General features: G+C 45.2%; 1 protein-coding gene across 7 annotated transcripts; it reads right to left on the reverse strand.

The window, feature by feature from the left end:
- Nucleotides 1-421: 421 nt before the first annotated feature.
- Nucleotides 422-16,680, reverse strand: LOC120764862 (uncharacterized). 7 transcript variants are annotated; one of them, XR_009208602.1, is made up of 8 exons: nt 16,508-16,680; nt 15,479-15,652; nt 8,526-8,651; nt 7,652-7,804; nt 2,723-2,875; nt 2,242-2,481; nt 1,846-1,961; nt 422-1,301 (listed from the first exon to the last, which is right to left on the reverse strand). XR_009208602.1 is itself a non-coding variant. In XM_058423951.1 (4 exons), exon 1 carries the CDS (start codon nt 5,945-5,947, stop codon nt 4,310-4,312), a length of 1,638 nt encoding a protein of 545 aa, XP_058279934.1. In that variant the 5' UTR covers nt 5,948-7,185; the 3' UTR covers nt 422-1,301; nt 1,846-1,961; nt 2,343-2,481; nt 2,723-4,309. The 7 variants fall into 7 exon arrangements, 2 of the variants coding, with proteins under 2 accessions (XP_058279934.1, XP_058279933.1); XR_009208601.1 differs by lacking the exon at nt 16,508-16,680 and having other exon boundaries at nt 15,479-15,701; XR_009208600.1 differs by lacking the exon at nt 16,508-16,680 and having other exon boundaries at nt 15,539-15,700.
- Between the last annotated feature and the right edge of the window lie 725 nt (nt 16,681-17,405).

The following is a 17,405-nucleotide window of genomic DNA, read 5'->3' on the forward strand; positions in this document are numbered from 1 at the left end:
AAAAACCAGCAGCAATCAACAAAAATAGCAGCAATAAACAAGGATTTGCTCAATTCACCCCCAAGAATTGCTAGCGAGTCCTCAGTAACACAGCAAACCCTTCAGCCAGCAACCAAATCCCTCTGTTGCTGGCAAGCAAAACTGTACAGGCTCTTGCTGTGCATAGAACTTCTTCTATGACTCACCAACTAGCCTTTTAGCCATGCATACACCTTACAGGCTATCTGTTACAGTTTTAATTTTGACAACCGGGTAGAAATACCACTTAATGTACTGGTTTCACATTTACTAAATTCTGGTCTTAGTACTCACCCTTTTTCTGTGGGAGAGAGACTAGGAGAAAAACAAAGCAGGCTCAACCTTAAAAATGAACAAGTAGTTTTATTAACACATACTAAAAGAATGGAAAAAGAAAGTTGGGGAAAAAAACTAAAACAAAACAGAATGAAACTCTAAAAACACTCTTCCCTCCCCTTACAAACTGTTAACTTTCCTACAAAACAACATAAAGAGACAAAACTTGTAATTTTCAGTCAGTTTCACCATATGACAATAGTCTTTCATTAATTCTTTAGGAGAAGAGTCTCTCTTAGAGTCATGGATCCCACCAACAACCTAAAACAGTTCTCTTGTGGGTTTTTTTAAACTGTCACAAAAACAGCTGCCTGGGGAAACCTGCCTATGTGACCCTTCCCATTAGCAGTTTCCCAAGCTGCTTATGGGTCATGGGTCTTAGACTTTTGCATATTGGGGTGCCACCTTTTAAAGATGAATAACTCCAAAAGCAAAGGATTCTCCATCTCAAGGTACAGAGATATCTTCTCACTTCTTCACTGGCGCAGAGGGCTTTTCATCTCTATCTCTGTTCAAGCATCTTCTAGGATTAATATCACTTAGTCCATCAAAAATGCTTTTGCTCAAATCCACACGTAAATCTAAATAATCATCTCCTCAAATGCTTATCTTTTCCATGATTTAAAGGAATGATCTAAATATAGAGTTCATTTCCATGGCTTAAATAAGAATGGAACAACCAACTCTTCAGCTCTCTGTCCTAATAGTCTTTTTACTCTCGCTCTACTGACTTCATTCTCTTTCTTCTTTATGTTCACTTTGTCTCTTTCTTTTCTCTCTCAGAGAAGGGCTAAGCTCTGGAAGCTTCATGTTGCCAGGAAAGGGTTAAATCTGTTTAGAGTCTTTTTCTCTCCCACGGTAGCTCGTGTTATTAGACGTTCAAGGCCATGCTGGTGAGGGAGGAAGAACTCACATAGAAACATCAGAGATCAGAGCACCTGGGCAGTCTGGAATTACAAAAAAAAACTAGGCAGGATTATAAATGCCTTTTTAGCCCACCTCTCCATTTAAATTGGGGCAGCCTCAGCTTAAATGGTGCCCATAGCTCTTATTAAGGGCCCGGCAGAGATCTCTCCCTGCTCCAGGGAAGTTTAGAGAAAGTAGTTGTTGTAAAGCAGCAACCTCTCCTTCCCTCCCCCCCCACCCGGGAGCCGATAGAATCTGGCCAGGCCTCAGGCCAGCTCCCCCCCCAAAAGGGAGGAGCAGCAGGCCCAACTCAATGTTACCTGTCTCTCTCTCGCCAAAAGAAAGAAGGAAAAGACCCACCTACAGGAAATCAAGGGGTTTTATATGGTACTTCCCAAAGTCATAGCCAACAATTTTCAGTGGTCAAAACAGATGCCAATATTCCAACTAACCCTCTGATAGGTCCCTGTCCTTTCTAAAACAATTCCTAGGTCCTGACCCGGAGAATCATTCTACATTCTTTTATGACTAAAAAACTAAACTGTACTAACCCATGACGCTATCACTTTTCAATTTTAAACATACCGTTTTGTCCGCAGTTCAGGCAGTCTGTTGTCTGTCCCAGCAGTGAGTGATCCGGGGGCCGGGGGCCCTCCAGGAAATCCCGGGGCATGCCAAGGGAGTCTGTTCCCTGGTCAGTCCTGCAGGGGCAGAAAGGGTCCCATCTGGGTTGCCAAATGAAGCATGGACAAAAGACCCTCCAACTAATTAAAGTTAGAAAGTGGTATGTTTATTCGGCAGCCAGATAGCACGGGGAGTAGCCTTCCAAAGCCGTGCACAAAAATCACAGAGCTCTGGCTCTCTATTTATCTACAAAAGTCTTACATACTCATTCAATTATCTCATATGGCTATACATATGCATCATCTAATCCCGCCTACTCTCATTTCGTATTAAAATTAGCTCAAAGTCCTTTCACACCTGTGCAGTTCCTCGCTTGGAATGGGTTGGTGGGCTTTTAAATGGGTCAATGGCCTTGAAAGATGAAGTCAGAAACATCTTCCTTGAAGTAAACTTTTCACCTTTGTTTTGTTGGCAAGCTGTCTGGTGTTCTGGGCAGAGTTCAAGTTCTCCTTCCTGGTTCAGACTGTTTTCGAGGCCCAGGTGCTGTTACAGTTTCTTCATCTTCACAATGGCTCATCTTGTCTCCTACAAACACAACTAAGAAAAGCAAGTGATATGTAGTCTTGCTCTAAAGCAGCTCCATCTGGTAATTATTAACTATCTGTGGTGGTTTCAGGCAGATTTTGGGAGAAACCCTCCCACGGGGCCCCCCTCCCCTCCTCCAACCGGTTCGGGAAAAAAAAAAATTTCCTCAGAGAGAAGTGGTAAAAACCTGTTTATTAAACAGGCAAAGCACTCCCAGCACAATACCCGATGACAAGAGCTTCGTGCCGCTTACGGAGGGATAACAAACTTAAAGAAAGTCTCCTCTTGAGGGTCGTCACTGTGCTCCACCGCTCCGTCTCCGCTGACGTTGGGAGAAAAGGAGATGTGCAGGGCTGGTCTTGGTGGGGTGGGTCCCCTGTGGAGGCCCCCGGTGCTTCCCCAGGTCCTTAGTCCAGAGAGGTTGGAACAGTTCCGAGGAGAGGGCAAAAAAAGCAAAAAGGAAGGAAAAAAAGGACAAAAAAATAAAAAGAAAAAAAAAGGCAAAAAAGCTTCAGCTATTCTACAGCGTCTAACTACGCTAGCACTAAACTAACTAACTGCCGGGGGAAAAAACAACAGAGCTTCTTTCGTCTTGCCGTGTTCCAGCTCCCCCGCTTCAAGGTCACTCTGATGAGCAGAGTTTTCCTGGGGAAAAACAAACCGCGCTTGCCCTCCCCCCTGCACCCAACAGACGATTGGGGATACACAGTCACCCCAGGACATCTTCCACCCCTTATCCCCATATCGTTGACTTTAGGCAGAACCAAAACATATTCCACATAAAACTTCCATCCATTCTCCCCACAAAAAAAAAAAAAGAATACAAGCAATACCCATCATGCTCCTGTCACGTTCCACACTGAGCCACTGAATCCAGGCCCCAGGCTGCAGGGCAGCAGGATTCCTCTCTCACTTACTCATACCTTCAACACTTGCTCATATTTTCAACACTTAACACATACCCTCTCACTTACATATTTCCTTCTATTTCTTTCTGCGTGGTTTAATGTACAGACAATGGCAATTACATTCAGCAGACAGTGATGTTTGTAAATGATTCTCACCCAACAATCAGATCTCCCTGAGGTACACATCGTGTTGTTCCATCTTTCTGCATTATCCACCATGTGCAACCTGGTCCCTGAGCAAAGACAACCCCACGAATGGGTTTGTCTGAACTTGAGGCAGACTTGATCCACACTGTCTTCCCTAACAGACCTCTGGCATGCACCACTGGGACTTTATCTCCATCTATTGTATGCAGAGGCTCAGCCTGGGCAGGGCCTGCTCGGTTGGTGGAGCCTCGGGTGTTGACCAACCAGGTGGCCTTTGCCAAATGCTGCTCCCAATTCTTGAAAGATCCCCCACCCAATGCTTTCAACTGGGTTTTTAACAATGCATTGTGCCTCTCCACTTTGCCTGCAGCGGGTGCATAGTAGGGAATATGGTACACCCACTCAATGCCATGTTCCCTAGCCCAGGTGTTAATAAGGCTGTTCTTGAAATGAGTCCCGTTGTCTGACTCAATTCTCTCGGGGGTACCATGCCTCCACAGGACTTGCTTTTCAAGGCCCAGGATGGTGTTTCGGGCAGTAGCATGGGGCACAGGGTAGGTCTCCAGCCACCCCGTGGTGGCTTCCACCATTGTGAGCACGTAGCGCTTGCCTTGGCGGGTTTGGGGAAGGGTGATGTAGTCAACCTGCCAGGCTTCCCCATACTTATACTTGGACCATCGCCCGCCATACCATAGGGGCTTCACCCGCTTGGCCTGCTTGATGGCAGCACACGTCTCACAGTCGTGGATAACCTGAGAAATACTGTCCATGGTTAGATCCACCCCTCAGTCTCGGGCCCACTTATAGGTGGCATCTCTGCCCTGATGGCCTGAGGCATCATGGGCCCATCGAGCTAAAAACAACTCTCCCTTGTGTTCCCAATCTAAATCAATCTTTGAGACTTCTATTTTTGCTGCCTGATCTACCTGCTCGTTGTTTCGATGCTCCTCATTAGCTCTACTCTTGGGGATGTGGGCATCTATGTGGCGAACTTTCACAGGTAGTCTCTCTACCCTGGTAGCAATGTCTTTCCACTCCTTAGCAGCCCAAATTGGTTTCCCTCCACGCTGCCAATTAGCCTCTTTCCACCTCTTCAGCCATCCCCACAGAGCATTGGCTACCATCCATGAATCGGTATAGAGGTAGAGCCTCGGCCACCCCTCTCTTTCAGCAATATCCAAGGCCAATTGAACAGCCTTGAGTTCTTCAAGTTGACTTGATCCACCCTCTCCTTCAGTGGCCTCAGCAACCTGTCGTGTGGGGCTCCACATGGCTGCTTTCCACTTCCGGTTCATCCCTACAATATGACAGGAACCGTCAGTGAAAAGGGCATAATGCGTCTCCTCTGCTGGCAGTTGGTTGTATGGTGGAGCCTCTTCAGCCCGTGTCACTTGCTCTTGTTCTTCATCTGTGAGGCCAAAGTTTTCACCCTCAGGCCAATTGGTAATTATTTCCAAAATCCCAGGGCGATTCAGTTTACCCATATGGGTGCGCTGTGTAATAAGAGCAATCCACTTGCTCCATGTGGCATCAGTGGCATGATGGGTGGAGGGAACCTCTGCTTTGAACATCCATCCCAGCACTGGTAGTCGAGGTGCCAGCAGGAGTTGGGTTTCAGTGCCTACTACTTCTGAGGCAGCTTGAACTCCTTCATAGGCGGCCAAGATTTCCTTTTCTGTTGGAGTGTAGTTGGCTTCAGACCCTCTGTAGCTTCGGCTCCAGAATCCCAGTGGTCGGCCCCGAGTCTCCCCAGGCACCTTCTGCCAAAGGCTCCAGGACAGGCCATTGTTCCCAGCTGCTGAGTAGAGCACGTTCTTCACATCTGGTCCCGTCCTGACTGGGCCAAGGGCTACAGCATGAGCGATCTCCTGCTTGATCTGGGCAAAGGCTTGTTGCTGTTCAGGGCCCCAGTGGAAATCGTTCTTCTTGCGGGTGACCAGGTAGAGAGGGCTCACAATCTGGCTGTACTCAGGAATGTGCATCCTCCAGAAACCTATGGCGCCTAGGAAAGCTTGTGTTTCCCTTTTGGTGGAGCTCCCTCTTTGAGTCTTGACTTCCTTCAATTCACGCACCCGTTGTGCCAGGGCAGCCGTAGATTTTCCATCCCATCTGTTCATATTTTCTCCGCAATCCCGCAGGAAGAACCACAGCTCAGCACGTGGAGTGTATCCTCTCTCCCTAGCCGGGGAGCGTCTACGTTGGGTACCAGAACCTCTGATCTGCACTGCTGAGATTTGGAGAAGGTCCTCTCTAAACTCCTCCCTGAGTTTCTTATGATTCTCATCTATCTTATCCTCTAGTTTCTGTAGACGTGTTTCTACAGCTGCGATCCTGGCATGTGTTGGGCCATGCACAGCATCTGCATATGCTCGGAGCTTCTTTGCCATATCAAGCACCGTCTCCTCCATGTCCTCCCGCTTCATTACTGCTAAAGCAGAAGCGTATTCTAATGGCCCGAGTCATATAAGTTTTCGCCACATCACAGATGTACATGATACCAAGTCTGGGTTCCTAGTGTTTATATCATCTGAGAAAACCATCTCTGCCACTGCCATTTCTCTCAAGCGTTGAATCCCTTGTTCTATGGTCTTCCATGGGGTTTGCTGCATATAGAGATCATCTGCACACAAGTATCTTTCTGCCACACTTCCTAGGACCCGTATCCAGAGACTGCAAGGACTAGCCTCTCTCATCATCTCCTGGTCGATGACTGGATCATGTGACAGGGATCCCAGATGCCTCGCTTCAGTGCTGTCCAGAATTGTAGCCTCGCCTGCAGCATCCCAAAGACGGACTAACCAACTAATTATAGATTCATCAGGTTGTCGCCAGTAATCTTTTCTTAGGCCCCGAAGGTCCTTCAGGGAAAAGGAATCAATATTTGCTTCTGATCCTGTGTTAGAAGCTTTGGCTTCTGATTTTGGTGAAGGTCCTTCTCTTGGGTCATCATCGTCCACTGGTCAATCGGTTTTGACTGTGTGCTTCTTTGCCAGAGCAACTGCCAGGAGCTTAGGCTTAGTGTTTGCTTTAGCTGCCAACTCAGGCTCAGGTTCTAGTTTAGCTGCTGGCTTCATAACTGGGGTGTTGGCTGTAGCCTGAGTGACTGGGGTGGCTGTTGATTTGTATCCCTTCCCCCCTGCCTCTGTCTGCTGCCCTACAGTCTCTAGCAATGTGCGATAAGCATGTGCCAGGGCCCAGCTTACTGCAGCCATCTTTTCCCCCTTAGAGCCATCATGGTACCTCTCTTTCAGGTATTTCCCCAGCTCCACTGGATTCTGAATTTGTTCCCGTGGAAAATCCCAGACTACAGGGTCAGAGAATTCCTTGAGGAGTTGACCCATATCCTCCCATTCTCCACACCACTCAGTATTTCCTCTGCCTGGGTCAGGAGTTTTATCAGCCTCTCTAGAAATCTCAGCCCATATTCTAGAGAAGCTGCAGACTGTATAGAGGAGGCTTACCAGATGACATACCAGAAAGATGGTCTCTTTAATACTCAGGGGAAACTGAACATTCTCCAACAATGATTTAACCGATTCAGAGGAGAAGAAGGAAACGAAAGACTGCAACGCTTCATCCTCTGCTCCTCCTCCCACAAACAGGGTGAATAACCATAACCATGACCCATACATAGTAGGAAAAGATCTCAACACCTTTATAAACTTCCTACAAATTAATATGATTAAACCAAGGCCAATAGCTATTCTAATCCGTGTCCCTCTACTGTAAAAACTGCGTATTAGTGACAATATTGGGGCTATCTCTGGATATGCAAATAAACCTAAGGACCACAAAGGTATTAAGACCTCAAAGAAGCCTGAGGATCCAAAACACAGCAAGGCCCCCACCCCAAGAGACATGAGGTCAAACAGCATAATTACTGACTGCTAAATACTAATCAGTACAGGGTTTTTCCACTCTCTCGAGCCCCACGTTGGGCACCAATAAGTTTGTGGTGGTTTCAGGCAGATTTTGGGAGAAACCCTCCCACGGGGCCCCCCTCCCCTCCTCCAACCGGTTCGGGAAAAAAAAAAATTTCCTCAGAGAGAAGTGGTAAAAACCTGTTTATTAAACAGGCAAAGCACTCCCAGCACAATACCCGATGACAAGAGCTTTGTGCCGCTTACGGAGGGATAACAAACTTAAAGAAAGTCTCCTCTTGAGGGTCGTCACTGTGCTCCACCGCTCCGTCTCCGCTGACGTTGGGAGAAAAGGAGATGTACAGGGCTGGTCTTGGTGGGGTGGGTCCCCTGTGGAGGCCCCCGGTGCTTCCCCAGGTCCTTAGTCCAGAGAGGTTGGAACAGTTCCGAGGAGAGGGCAAAAAAAGCAAAAAGGAAGGAAAAAAAGGACAAAAAAATAAAAAGAAAAAAAAAGGCAAAAAAGCTTCAGCTATTCTACAGCGTCTAACTACGCTAGCACTAAACTAACTAACTGCCGGGGAAAAAAACAACAGAGCTTCTTTCGTCTTGCCGTGTTCCAGCTCCCCCGCTTCAAGGTCACTCCGATGAGCAGAGTTTTCCTGGGGAAAAACAAACCGCGCTTGCCCTCCCCCCTGCACCCAACAGACGATTGGGGATACACAGTCACCCCAGGACACTATCCTACATTGCTTCTACTCTAAACTCTTAATCAATACAAATTGCCTCCTTCCTTCTAGCCAAAATCTTAACTCTTTAAACCCCTGACTCACAACCTCTTGTGCAGTATTATCTATAAGTCTATTGCCTACATGAATTTGGGAATTCCCACATTGGTGTACTTTGCAATATAGTACAGCCATTTCTTACAATATTTTTTGTTTAATTGGAGATCCTTGTGCTGTTAATAGATGGCTTTTTTCCCATATGGCTCAATGGGCATGAATAGTGCTAAAAGCATATTTTGAGTCTGTCCACGTATATTTGCCCTTTTCCCAGGTTCCAATTTCAGGGCTTTTTGTAATGCTATGAGCTCTGTCTTTTGTGCTGAGGTGTCTACAGGCAGTGGTGCAGCTTTTATTACCTTGGTTGTCATGACTACTGCATAGCCAGCTCCTCATTTTCTATCTTCCACCAAGTTACTTCTGTCTGTAAATAACTATCTCTGGATCTTCATTGGGCACATCTTGTAGGTCTGATTGACTTGCATCTGTAAGCAATCATGTGTTAGTTTCTCTTCTCCTTACATCAGAGTGTTTAGGAACACATCGACTCCATTTCTTGCTCTATTAAAACAGTCTGACATTTCAGCATACGGCTTGGGGAAAGCCAATGCCCCTCCCCCACCTTTTGGCCTAATACAGTGAAGTGCACACTACTATCTTTTGACCCAAAGTCAAATTCCTGGCCTCTTGGATGAGAACAGTTGCTGCTACAAACAGCAGGCATGCCTGGCTAATGTTGTCGAGTTGTTTTGAAAAGGACTCCACAGTCCTGAGGTCCTCTACCTTCAGAGCCAGAATTCCAAGGGCTAGGTGCTGTTGTTTGTGTACAGAAAGCTCAAAGGGCTTTGTTAGACATCAGGGCTGTATTTAAGTTACAGTTCACATGTTCACTCTCAGGCCTTTCAGGACCTTCTTAATTTGAGACCATCCCTCCCAAGAATGCCTTCAAATCTCAGGCAGTCACAGGTTGAGGTACCTGGCAGATGGCCTCTTTTCTGTCCACTCCCAATTTCTACTGTGCTGGAATTATTTCAAACCCTAGGTAGGTAACTTGCTGTTTCATGATTTGAGCTTTTTCCCAAGGTACTTTGTAGCCTCCTTGGCCTGGGAAATTTAGAAGACTGATAGTCAATTCCATGCACTTTTCATTAGTTTCAGTTGCTAGGAAGATGTCATCAACTTACTGCAGGACCAATCCTTCAGGATTCTTCCTCTTTTGAATCTCTAATTCATTTGCCAATTGTTTTCCAAAACTTGGTGGGCAATTTTTTTTATTATTATTATTATTTTTTTTTTAATTTTTTTTTTTAATCCTTATGGTAATACAGTCCAGGTAAGCTGAATCTTCTGACCAGTTCTGGGATTTTCCCATTCAAAGGCAAAAATGCCTCAACTTTACTTATTGAGAGATATGCAAAAAAAAATACATCCTTCAGTTCTATTACTATAAATCATTGAGGACATTCTGTTAACTAGCAAAATGGGTGTGTTGCATTTTGCTTCACATTTTATTACTAAACTTAATTCCTTGAAATCCTCTATTAGGCTCTGGATTTCCCTTCTAGCTTCAAATTTTAAAGACTATTATTTCTGCCTTATCCGGTTTGATCCAGGTTTTAGGGTAACGCTTACAGGCTGAGCTTGCCAGGAACATCCTCAAGTTCCACTGGCCCAAACTGAGGATGTTACTGCATTTTCTGTGGCTTCCGGTATTTCTCCAGAATTGTCTGGTTCTGGTATTCTCTACAACATAAAAATTCTTGCCTCGATGGCTTTTAGTCTCATATACCAATAATTGTACTTCTCCATCTTTAAATATATAATTCAGGAACAGGTCTCTTCCCAAAAGAGTAATCAAATACTCTGGTGAGTTATCCATCTTCTGTCAAATTTAAAATTATCAGGGTAAAAGAATATTCATTTCCCTGCTTTTCCTGTTGCACTCACAACTTTTTGTTGTTGTTGTTCATATTTAGCTCCAGTGTCTATTAAAAGTTAATTTTCTCTTTTCACCTTCCCCAGCTCTGTGGGAACCAGGGGTCTAGCTGGGGTGCTGGTGTTCCATCCCCAGTTCCCGTCCATCTTGATGTAAGGGTAGCTTTGCTACCTCCGCCCCTTTCAACTTCTGGGGACCTTGGTGTCAAAAACCTTTACGATATGCACACTGATTCAGCTTCAGTCCTGCCTGGAAAGACCTACATCTTTCTCTCCTTTCTTTTTCCAGCTGCCATTTTCTTTCTTCCCATTTCTCTTCCCATCTCCTTGATAGCCAGCACGTCCTGTTTTCCCATCCCCTGCTCATCCTGCTTTTTACTTCTTGCTTACCTTCTTCCTACTTTCTTGTTCCCTCTCTGCTTTCTCACTTCCTCTGGAATCTAATAGACTATCCAGCAGAAAATGGTTTCAAGGACTTTACTCTCGCACACTCAGACATACGGTACACACACATGCAAACAACAAGAGGCACACTGCACAGAGACATAGGGACAAAGACACAGAGAAACAGAACAGACACAATGCACTGAGATCACACACTGTGCACACAGAGCTCTTTTTGAAGTCTATTACTGAAGACTATCCAGGTCACTTCTAAAAGCTTTTCTAGGTCATGAGAGACTGATTCTTCCAGTTCTTGTAATTTCCTTTTAATATCCAGTGTTGAGTTCCCTATGACTGTGGAAGCCAGGTGTACAGCTTCCCCAGGTTTCTCCAAATTAATATTAGTGTGTCAGGAAAATTAATCCACAAACACCAGAGGTTTATGTCTAAAAAGGGGACAGAGGAGTCCTGTAACTTTATTCAAATAAAGGGAGAGGCCATGTGGCATTTCCCCTGGGGGTCTCTCAAAGTTTAGAGGACGCAGCCTCCTTTTTATCCTAATTTCCCAGCCGCATTTCACTCTCTCTTCCCCCATTGGCTGAGGTACTTCAGAGGTACAGACATCCCAAAACGCCTAATGCCTAAGACCCCCTTTTAATGTATACCCCCCCCCCCTTTGTTTTTCCTTGTGTCAGTTAGTGGAATTCTTACAGAATTTATGGTTCTTCCCATTGTTTCTTTCATCTCTCAGTATCCACTTTTATTTATAAGCAGATCTACAGTTTGTTTGTAAAGGCAAATCCCTCATGCCTTTCGAGTGTATGTCCTGGCAGCTACTGTAAGGCTCTCCTCAGATTCACTCAGTGTCTCATGTGGTCCTTGTTTCACCTCATAAAGTTTAAACCAATTGATTACTTTTGGCATTGCATATTTAAAGTCAAATAATATCCATCTTTGATATTGTTCCAGTAAAACCCTCCCTTTCCTGGTGTTGGGGTCCCAATGGGGGTCCCAGGAGGGAAAATGCTCTTCAACAGTTCCTGGTAACCTCCCCTCTGTGTCTTTCCTGTCCACCTCTTTCCTAGCAGTCCTGAGTACCACCTCTCATTCTGTAGAATTTAATAGATTTTCTAGAAGAATTTGGACCTCCCCCCAGTCTGGATTCTGGGTTTTAAAAATAGTCTCAAATATTTTATCTACCCTCTCTGGATTTTCTCTATATGTCTCAGCCATGCCTCAAGGTTGCCTGGGGAAAAAGGTACCTTGTCACGACCAGTCTGTAACATCTCATCCTTTCCCAGAGCAGAGCTCTCACCTCCTGTTCGTCCCTTTCTTTCTTACTCTCTTCCTGTTTACCCATCTTCAACTTACCATCTTCTTGTCTACTCAGTTCTTGTTTCTCCTGGGTCTGCCCCACTACCAGGCTTGAAAGTAACTCCTGGCTCCTTCCAGACTGCCCATCCCTCCTTGCGCTCCCCCAGTCTCAGACACAGATAAATCTTCTGTTTCCCTATCTTTCCCCATCCGATGTCATCATGTCTATATCGTCCTCTGGTCGACTATTGCATTTCAGACAATGGTGTCCGATACTGCAGGAGGAACAACATTGCTTCATTCCCCTACCCTTTGCCCTTTCCTTTTCTAAAGCTAACATCAGAGGGTCTGACAGGGCAGGTATGCACCCTTTTTGCAATTCTGGGTACTTTCTTAACTTAACGAACTGTAGAGGGTTGACTGCTGGCCAAACGCCAGTGCACTCACGAAAATCATCTACTCATCTTCCTCTGCTATAATTGAGCAGAGGATGAGAAAAAAAATAGTTAAATAAAGTTCATGGGGTTGAGATAAGGATTAGGAGAAAATATTTTAAGGGCAAGACAGGCTCAAAACTTTAAAAGGTATAAAGAAAACTTTGTTAACAGAATTAAAAGACAAATGGTAAGATAAAGAAGAAATCGCAGGGAGCAGCCGGAGTCAGATACGTTCTTCACAGAAGTAATGGTGAATGCTCGTTTATTAAGGGTACACAGGGTTCTTTTATACGTATATCATTCTAGTGCATAAGCTGTTCACACGGCATTTTACTACTAGCTATTGGCTACCTCCTGGTGTCCACGAGCCCCAAGCGGCTATACTATTCGCTAGTGTTATCTGCATAAGCATTCCTTTGCAGTTACCTGTTTACAACTTTGTTGAGGGGCCACGGCTCGTTCCCAGACTATTCGTCCTTGACAGTGCTAAAACAAACAGCATTTTCCCAACACTGCAAGGCCTCTCTGTGTCTGTCTCCAGAAATCCTTCTAAAATTCCCCCTTTTTCTTTTGCACAAGCCAAGCATTAGATATTGTCTCACGCAACATATTCTTAATACATGACATTACACAACTTAATACTAATAATCCTACTAATACAAGTAATAATATAACAAACACTTGTTTAACAACAAACTTCAGCCATCCCGTAATCCCAAGGCTACTTAACTAATCTCTAAATACATCATAACTTTCTTTTAAATCATGTAATTTCTTCTTCATTAATTGCATTTTTTTTGGTGAATTGATCCAGAATGGTCAGACAGGTTCATGCAACACATTCCTTCAAACTCTTCACACCTATGGTTATGCACTAAAAGCAAAAAATCAATCGCATCACGGTTTTGCAAAATAGCATGATTAACACTGGTAACATCCACTGATAGCTCATCCAAAATTTGGCTAGTCACATTCAGTTCTGATTTGGTCCAGCATGCCATCTGTTTCAATGTGGTCATTGCTCTAGCAGCTGTTGCTCCTGGTATAAACATGGATGTTAACACTGTCCTAGCTTGGGACTAGAATTTAGGATCTTTTATGTCTGTACAGTCCAACTCATGTATGGCATGTTTTCTCCGAGTAACTTTTGCTAAAGTCATCAATGTGGTTATGTTAGGGTGAAACAGGGTAAGCTTCCCTAAATAGCATGGGCCCTCATGTGGGCTGGCTGGGACTCCATTCCAAGCACGGTCCCCACATATTAAAAATGTTCCTGGTGGAAGGCATCACGCTGGTTTGGCAGTCAAATTACGTTTGGAATAAAGTTGTTGGTGTACACTGCTACTAGATAGTCAAGCTGAATTTATTGCAGCCCATTTCTGGCTATGTATATTTAAACTCTGCTCTGTGGGGGGCTCAAAGGATACCCAGCCTCCCTCACTTCTATTTGTAGAGCAGGCATTCATACATTCAAGGAGGTCTAATTCTTCAGGTGGTGAAGTAAGCGTATCATCAAGTTGCTCTATAATTTTATACTGCCAGCCTCCATCAGCCTGGGCGACTGTGAAATCTGATGTCCACACTGTGTTGTTTGCCACAGTAAAATTCAGAAATGTCTCATTTTTCACATAACCTTTAAATTGGTGAGGGCTCCAAAGGGGTGTTCCTATCAAGCAAGTTCTGAATGGGTCTTGGGGACTGGCCAGGCTAAGGCAAATAGAATCCTGCCCAGTCATATTAGCAAACGTCACCCATACATTAGTTCTCTTAGAAAATTGATGAGCTAATTGAGGAGATCCTGCAACACTTGTTGACACCATGAGCAAAAGGCACGCAACACGCGAGAACGTCATACCATGCAGACCTGCAATATCCCTCTTTTTTTTTTTTTTTTTTGTCTTCTTAGATAATGTTTATTTAAAAAATAAAATTAATTGACAAAGATACCACACTATTTTGCATGCCAGCCACCCCTTGGCTCACAAGACCCTGTTCAGCATGAAACCGCTTTGTCTGCAATGCACAAGCAAAAACCACCCCAGCCTGGTTCCCACCTGTCAACTGCTGCAGCCACACAACTTAGTAAGATATTTCTGGGTTTTTACCAGCTCAAGTCTTTAGTAAATAAATTCCAAGTGGACACTAAACAAGTATTTCGCTAAGAGATGATGAAATATTAAAATTAAAAGCAAGTCAGATTGCAGCTGTAATTATACTACATTAGAAACTCCAGTTGGTGGGGATCCATTCACCATATAGAGAGAAATTTGTAATCAAGGAAATTACAAAGACAAAGCATTTATTTCCTGCAGGCTTTCCCAGGCTTGGAACCAACAGAGTTGACTACATGGAAAGCTGACTAGGGTGAACTCGAAATTCACTATCTCAGGCACGAGACTAGTTAAGGAGTGTTACTGATAACAAGGAAGAAAAGTTATACAACATTGATTATTATAAATTACTTTGTTCTCATTTGCTTTTAGCATTTGTCTCTTACAAGTCTTCATCCATTCTTGTAGAAACCTAACTCCTTCTCCATTCCTCTGTGGCAGCTCCCATTCCTAGTGGTGGTTCGAGTGCATGGGGCAGCCCTTGATGCGGAACAAGTGGGTGTGCAGGTGGGCAGCAATTTGGTTGCACACGCTGACACAGTATCGGCGTCTAGTAAAGGGGGGGCAGTAGGCGCATGCGTTGTGGGAGCGGCTCCGGAGGCTTTTTGAAGCATTTCAGCTACCATACTACACTGGGTTGCCATCAAGCTTTTGATCGGGGGGGGCGCCTTGCTTCTGAGAAAAGCTCCGAGCCAGCTTGGTGGTGGCGACAGCAGCCCGGCAGCAGCGTGCCGGGGCTCGGGCGACCGGGGCGATCCGCGGGCCAGGAGCGGCGAGCTGGGCATTGGCCAGAGACGGTACCAGGGCGCCAGGGGTGGCAGGAGGGCACAGCAGGGGCCCCGCGGCGCCTCCCCGACTTCGCAGCGCCGCGGGGTTGTTAAATGTCCATTTCCCCGCCCTCACTTAACTAGTTTCTGCAGCATTTTTTCTGCTACTTTATCTCCTCTCTTAGAGAGTATATTAATAAATAATTTAACTGCGGCAGCAAGCTCACATTCCATGCTTGCCATTTTCTGTGGGGCAGGGAAGGGAGTACTCAGCACCTTCCTCCTTTTTTCAAAAAAACTGCCCCCTGCTCCCCTTATCCACTCAGCCTCGCAATACGTATTTGCAAGTACGACGAGCTCGTACCTCAATGCTCACGCATCTCTTGGTAGATCAGCGTCCCTCCGCTATTTTCCCGGGTCTCACCTCAGTGCAGATACATCTCTTGGAGAATCAGCGTCCTTCCACTATTTTCCCTGGTCCGTGCTCAGGCGCCAATTAAAGAAGAAATCGCGGGGAGCAGCCAGAGTCAGACACGCTCTTCACAGAAGTAATGGTGAATGCTCGTTTACTGAGGGTACACAGGGTTCTTTTATACATATATCGTTCTAGTGCATAAGCTGTTCATGCGGCATTTTACTACTTGCTATTGGTTAACCCCTAGTGTTCACGAGCCCCAAGCGGCTATACTATTCGCTAGTGTTATCTGCATAAGCATTCCTTTGCAGTTACCTGTTTACAACTTTGTTGAGGGGCCACGGCTCATTCCCAGACTATTCGTCCTTGACAGTGCTAAAACAAACAGCATTTTCCCAACACTGCAAGGCCTCTCTATCTCCAGAAATCCTTCTACAGTAAGAACTAAAATAAACCTTTAGAACACCTTTTCCCCCCTCCCAACCTTCTTTCCTTCCCACCGACAGGGTAATGAGACAAAACCTGAGATTTTCAGTTTATCACTTGTAAAAATTAATCTTTCTTCAGTTCACTCAGGGAGAAGAGTCTCCCCTGCTACACCATTGACTTCTTCCCATGGGAAACAGCTCTCTGTGAACTCTTCCAGCATGGTTCTGATTTTCACAGCTAACAGTCCACCCAGATAAAAAATCTGTTTGCATTGTGAAATCCCTCCCACATCTTGCAGTCTTCCAATAACTGCTTTATGTGGGCCATTTCAACTTATGGGGTGCAATTTTAAGGATGAGCTGTTCTAATATTAAAGCAAAAGGTCTTTTTCTATCTCTGAAAGCAAAAGTTCTCTCTGTCTATTCAAGTCAGATCACAGCTTTTCAACATCTACATTCTCTAGTTCTCATGGGCTCTAGGTGAATGCTGCATCACCCCCATACGCTTCATGAATTACAGGGAAACAGTTTAGTATATTATAGTCCTCACCATGGCTTGCAGAAGAATCTCAGCTCCAAGGCCCAGAGCACCTCCTCTTCCTCCTCCTTCTCCAGCGACCTTGGTATTGCCATGTTATTCTCCTCACATGTCTTCACTTTTCCCTTTTTTCTGATTTGGGAGAGAATTGGTGTCTGTAGGTTCTGTTCTCAAGCTCTATTAATTGAAAAGATTTTATAGAGTTTGCAGCGCTGAAAAGGTTAATCTCATCCGGGCTTTGTATTGGGGAATTGCCTGCTATGCCTTTCATGTTTGGTCACATGATCCCTGCTGGGCACTGGCTGAGGGGGTCGAACTGATCTCAGCCGAATAGTTGTTCAGGCACTGAGATGGCTTTTTCAGCAGCAGGATTTTGGCTGCCACACTGGGGCCCAGCTGGGCCAGTGCGGGACCCGGCCTGGGGCCTCTCCAGGAGCCCAATGGCTCCCCCCTGCCTGGCTGCTGTGCCGGGGTAAGGCCCCGTCCGACCCTGCTGGAAAGGGGGGGGCCGGGCCGGCCCTCCACTCCTCTGTAGAGAGCAGGAAGTAAGATGAACTTTCCACAGGTTTTTTTCATTCTTAAATATGTTATTATAGAGGCATTTCCAGCTTTTCTAATTGGCTTAGCAGTGTGCCCATCTTCATATCTAGCCAGCTATTGGTCTTGCCAGGCACGGAGGAAGCTGTTAGTGCTCCTCACAGAAAAGTCATGTCCGTGGATGATGTTTTTCCTCGTCACCAAAATCAATTTAATTCAAAACCAGCATAAGAACAAATCTACAAAAGGCACTTCATCCCACTTCCCCTCTCTTCTACAAAACATCATCATCTGTAAAAGGGTGTCATAATCTAAGGTACCATTCTCCGGCCATTGAGCCTAGCAGTTTAATTTACATATTACAATATCTAAT

The sequence above is a fragment of the Hirundo rustica genome, chromosome W (assembly GCF_015227805.2).
Source record: "Hirundo rustica isolate bHirRus1 chromosome W, bHirRus1.pri.v3, whole genome shotgun sequence".
Taxonomy (NCBI): domain Eukaryota; kingdom Metazoa; phylum Chordata; class Aves; order Passeriformes; family Hirundinidae; genus Hirundo; species Hirundo rustica.

Coding starts and splice junctions, on each gene's coding strand:
- LOC120764862 (XM_058423951.1), bottom strand. CDS start 5,947: ATGAAGCGGGAGGACATGGAGGAGACGGTGCTTGATATGGCAAAGAAG.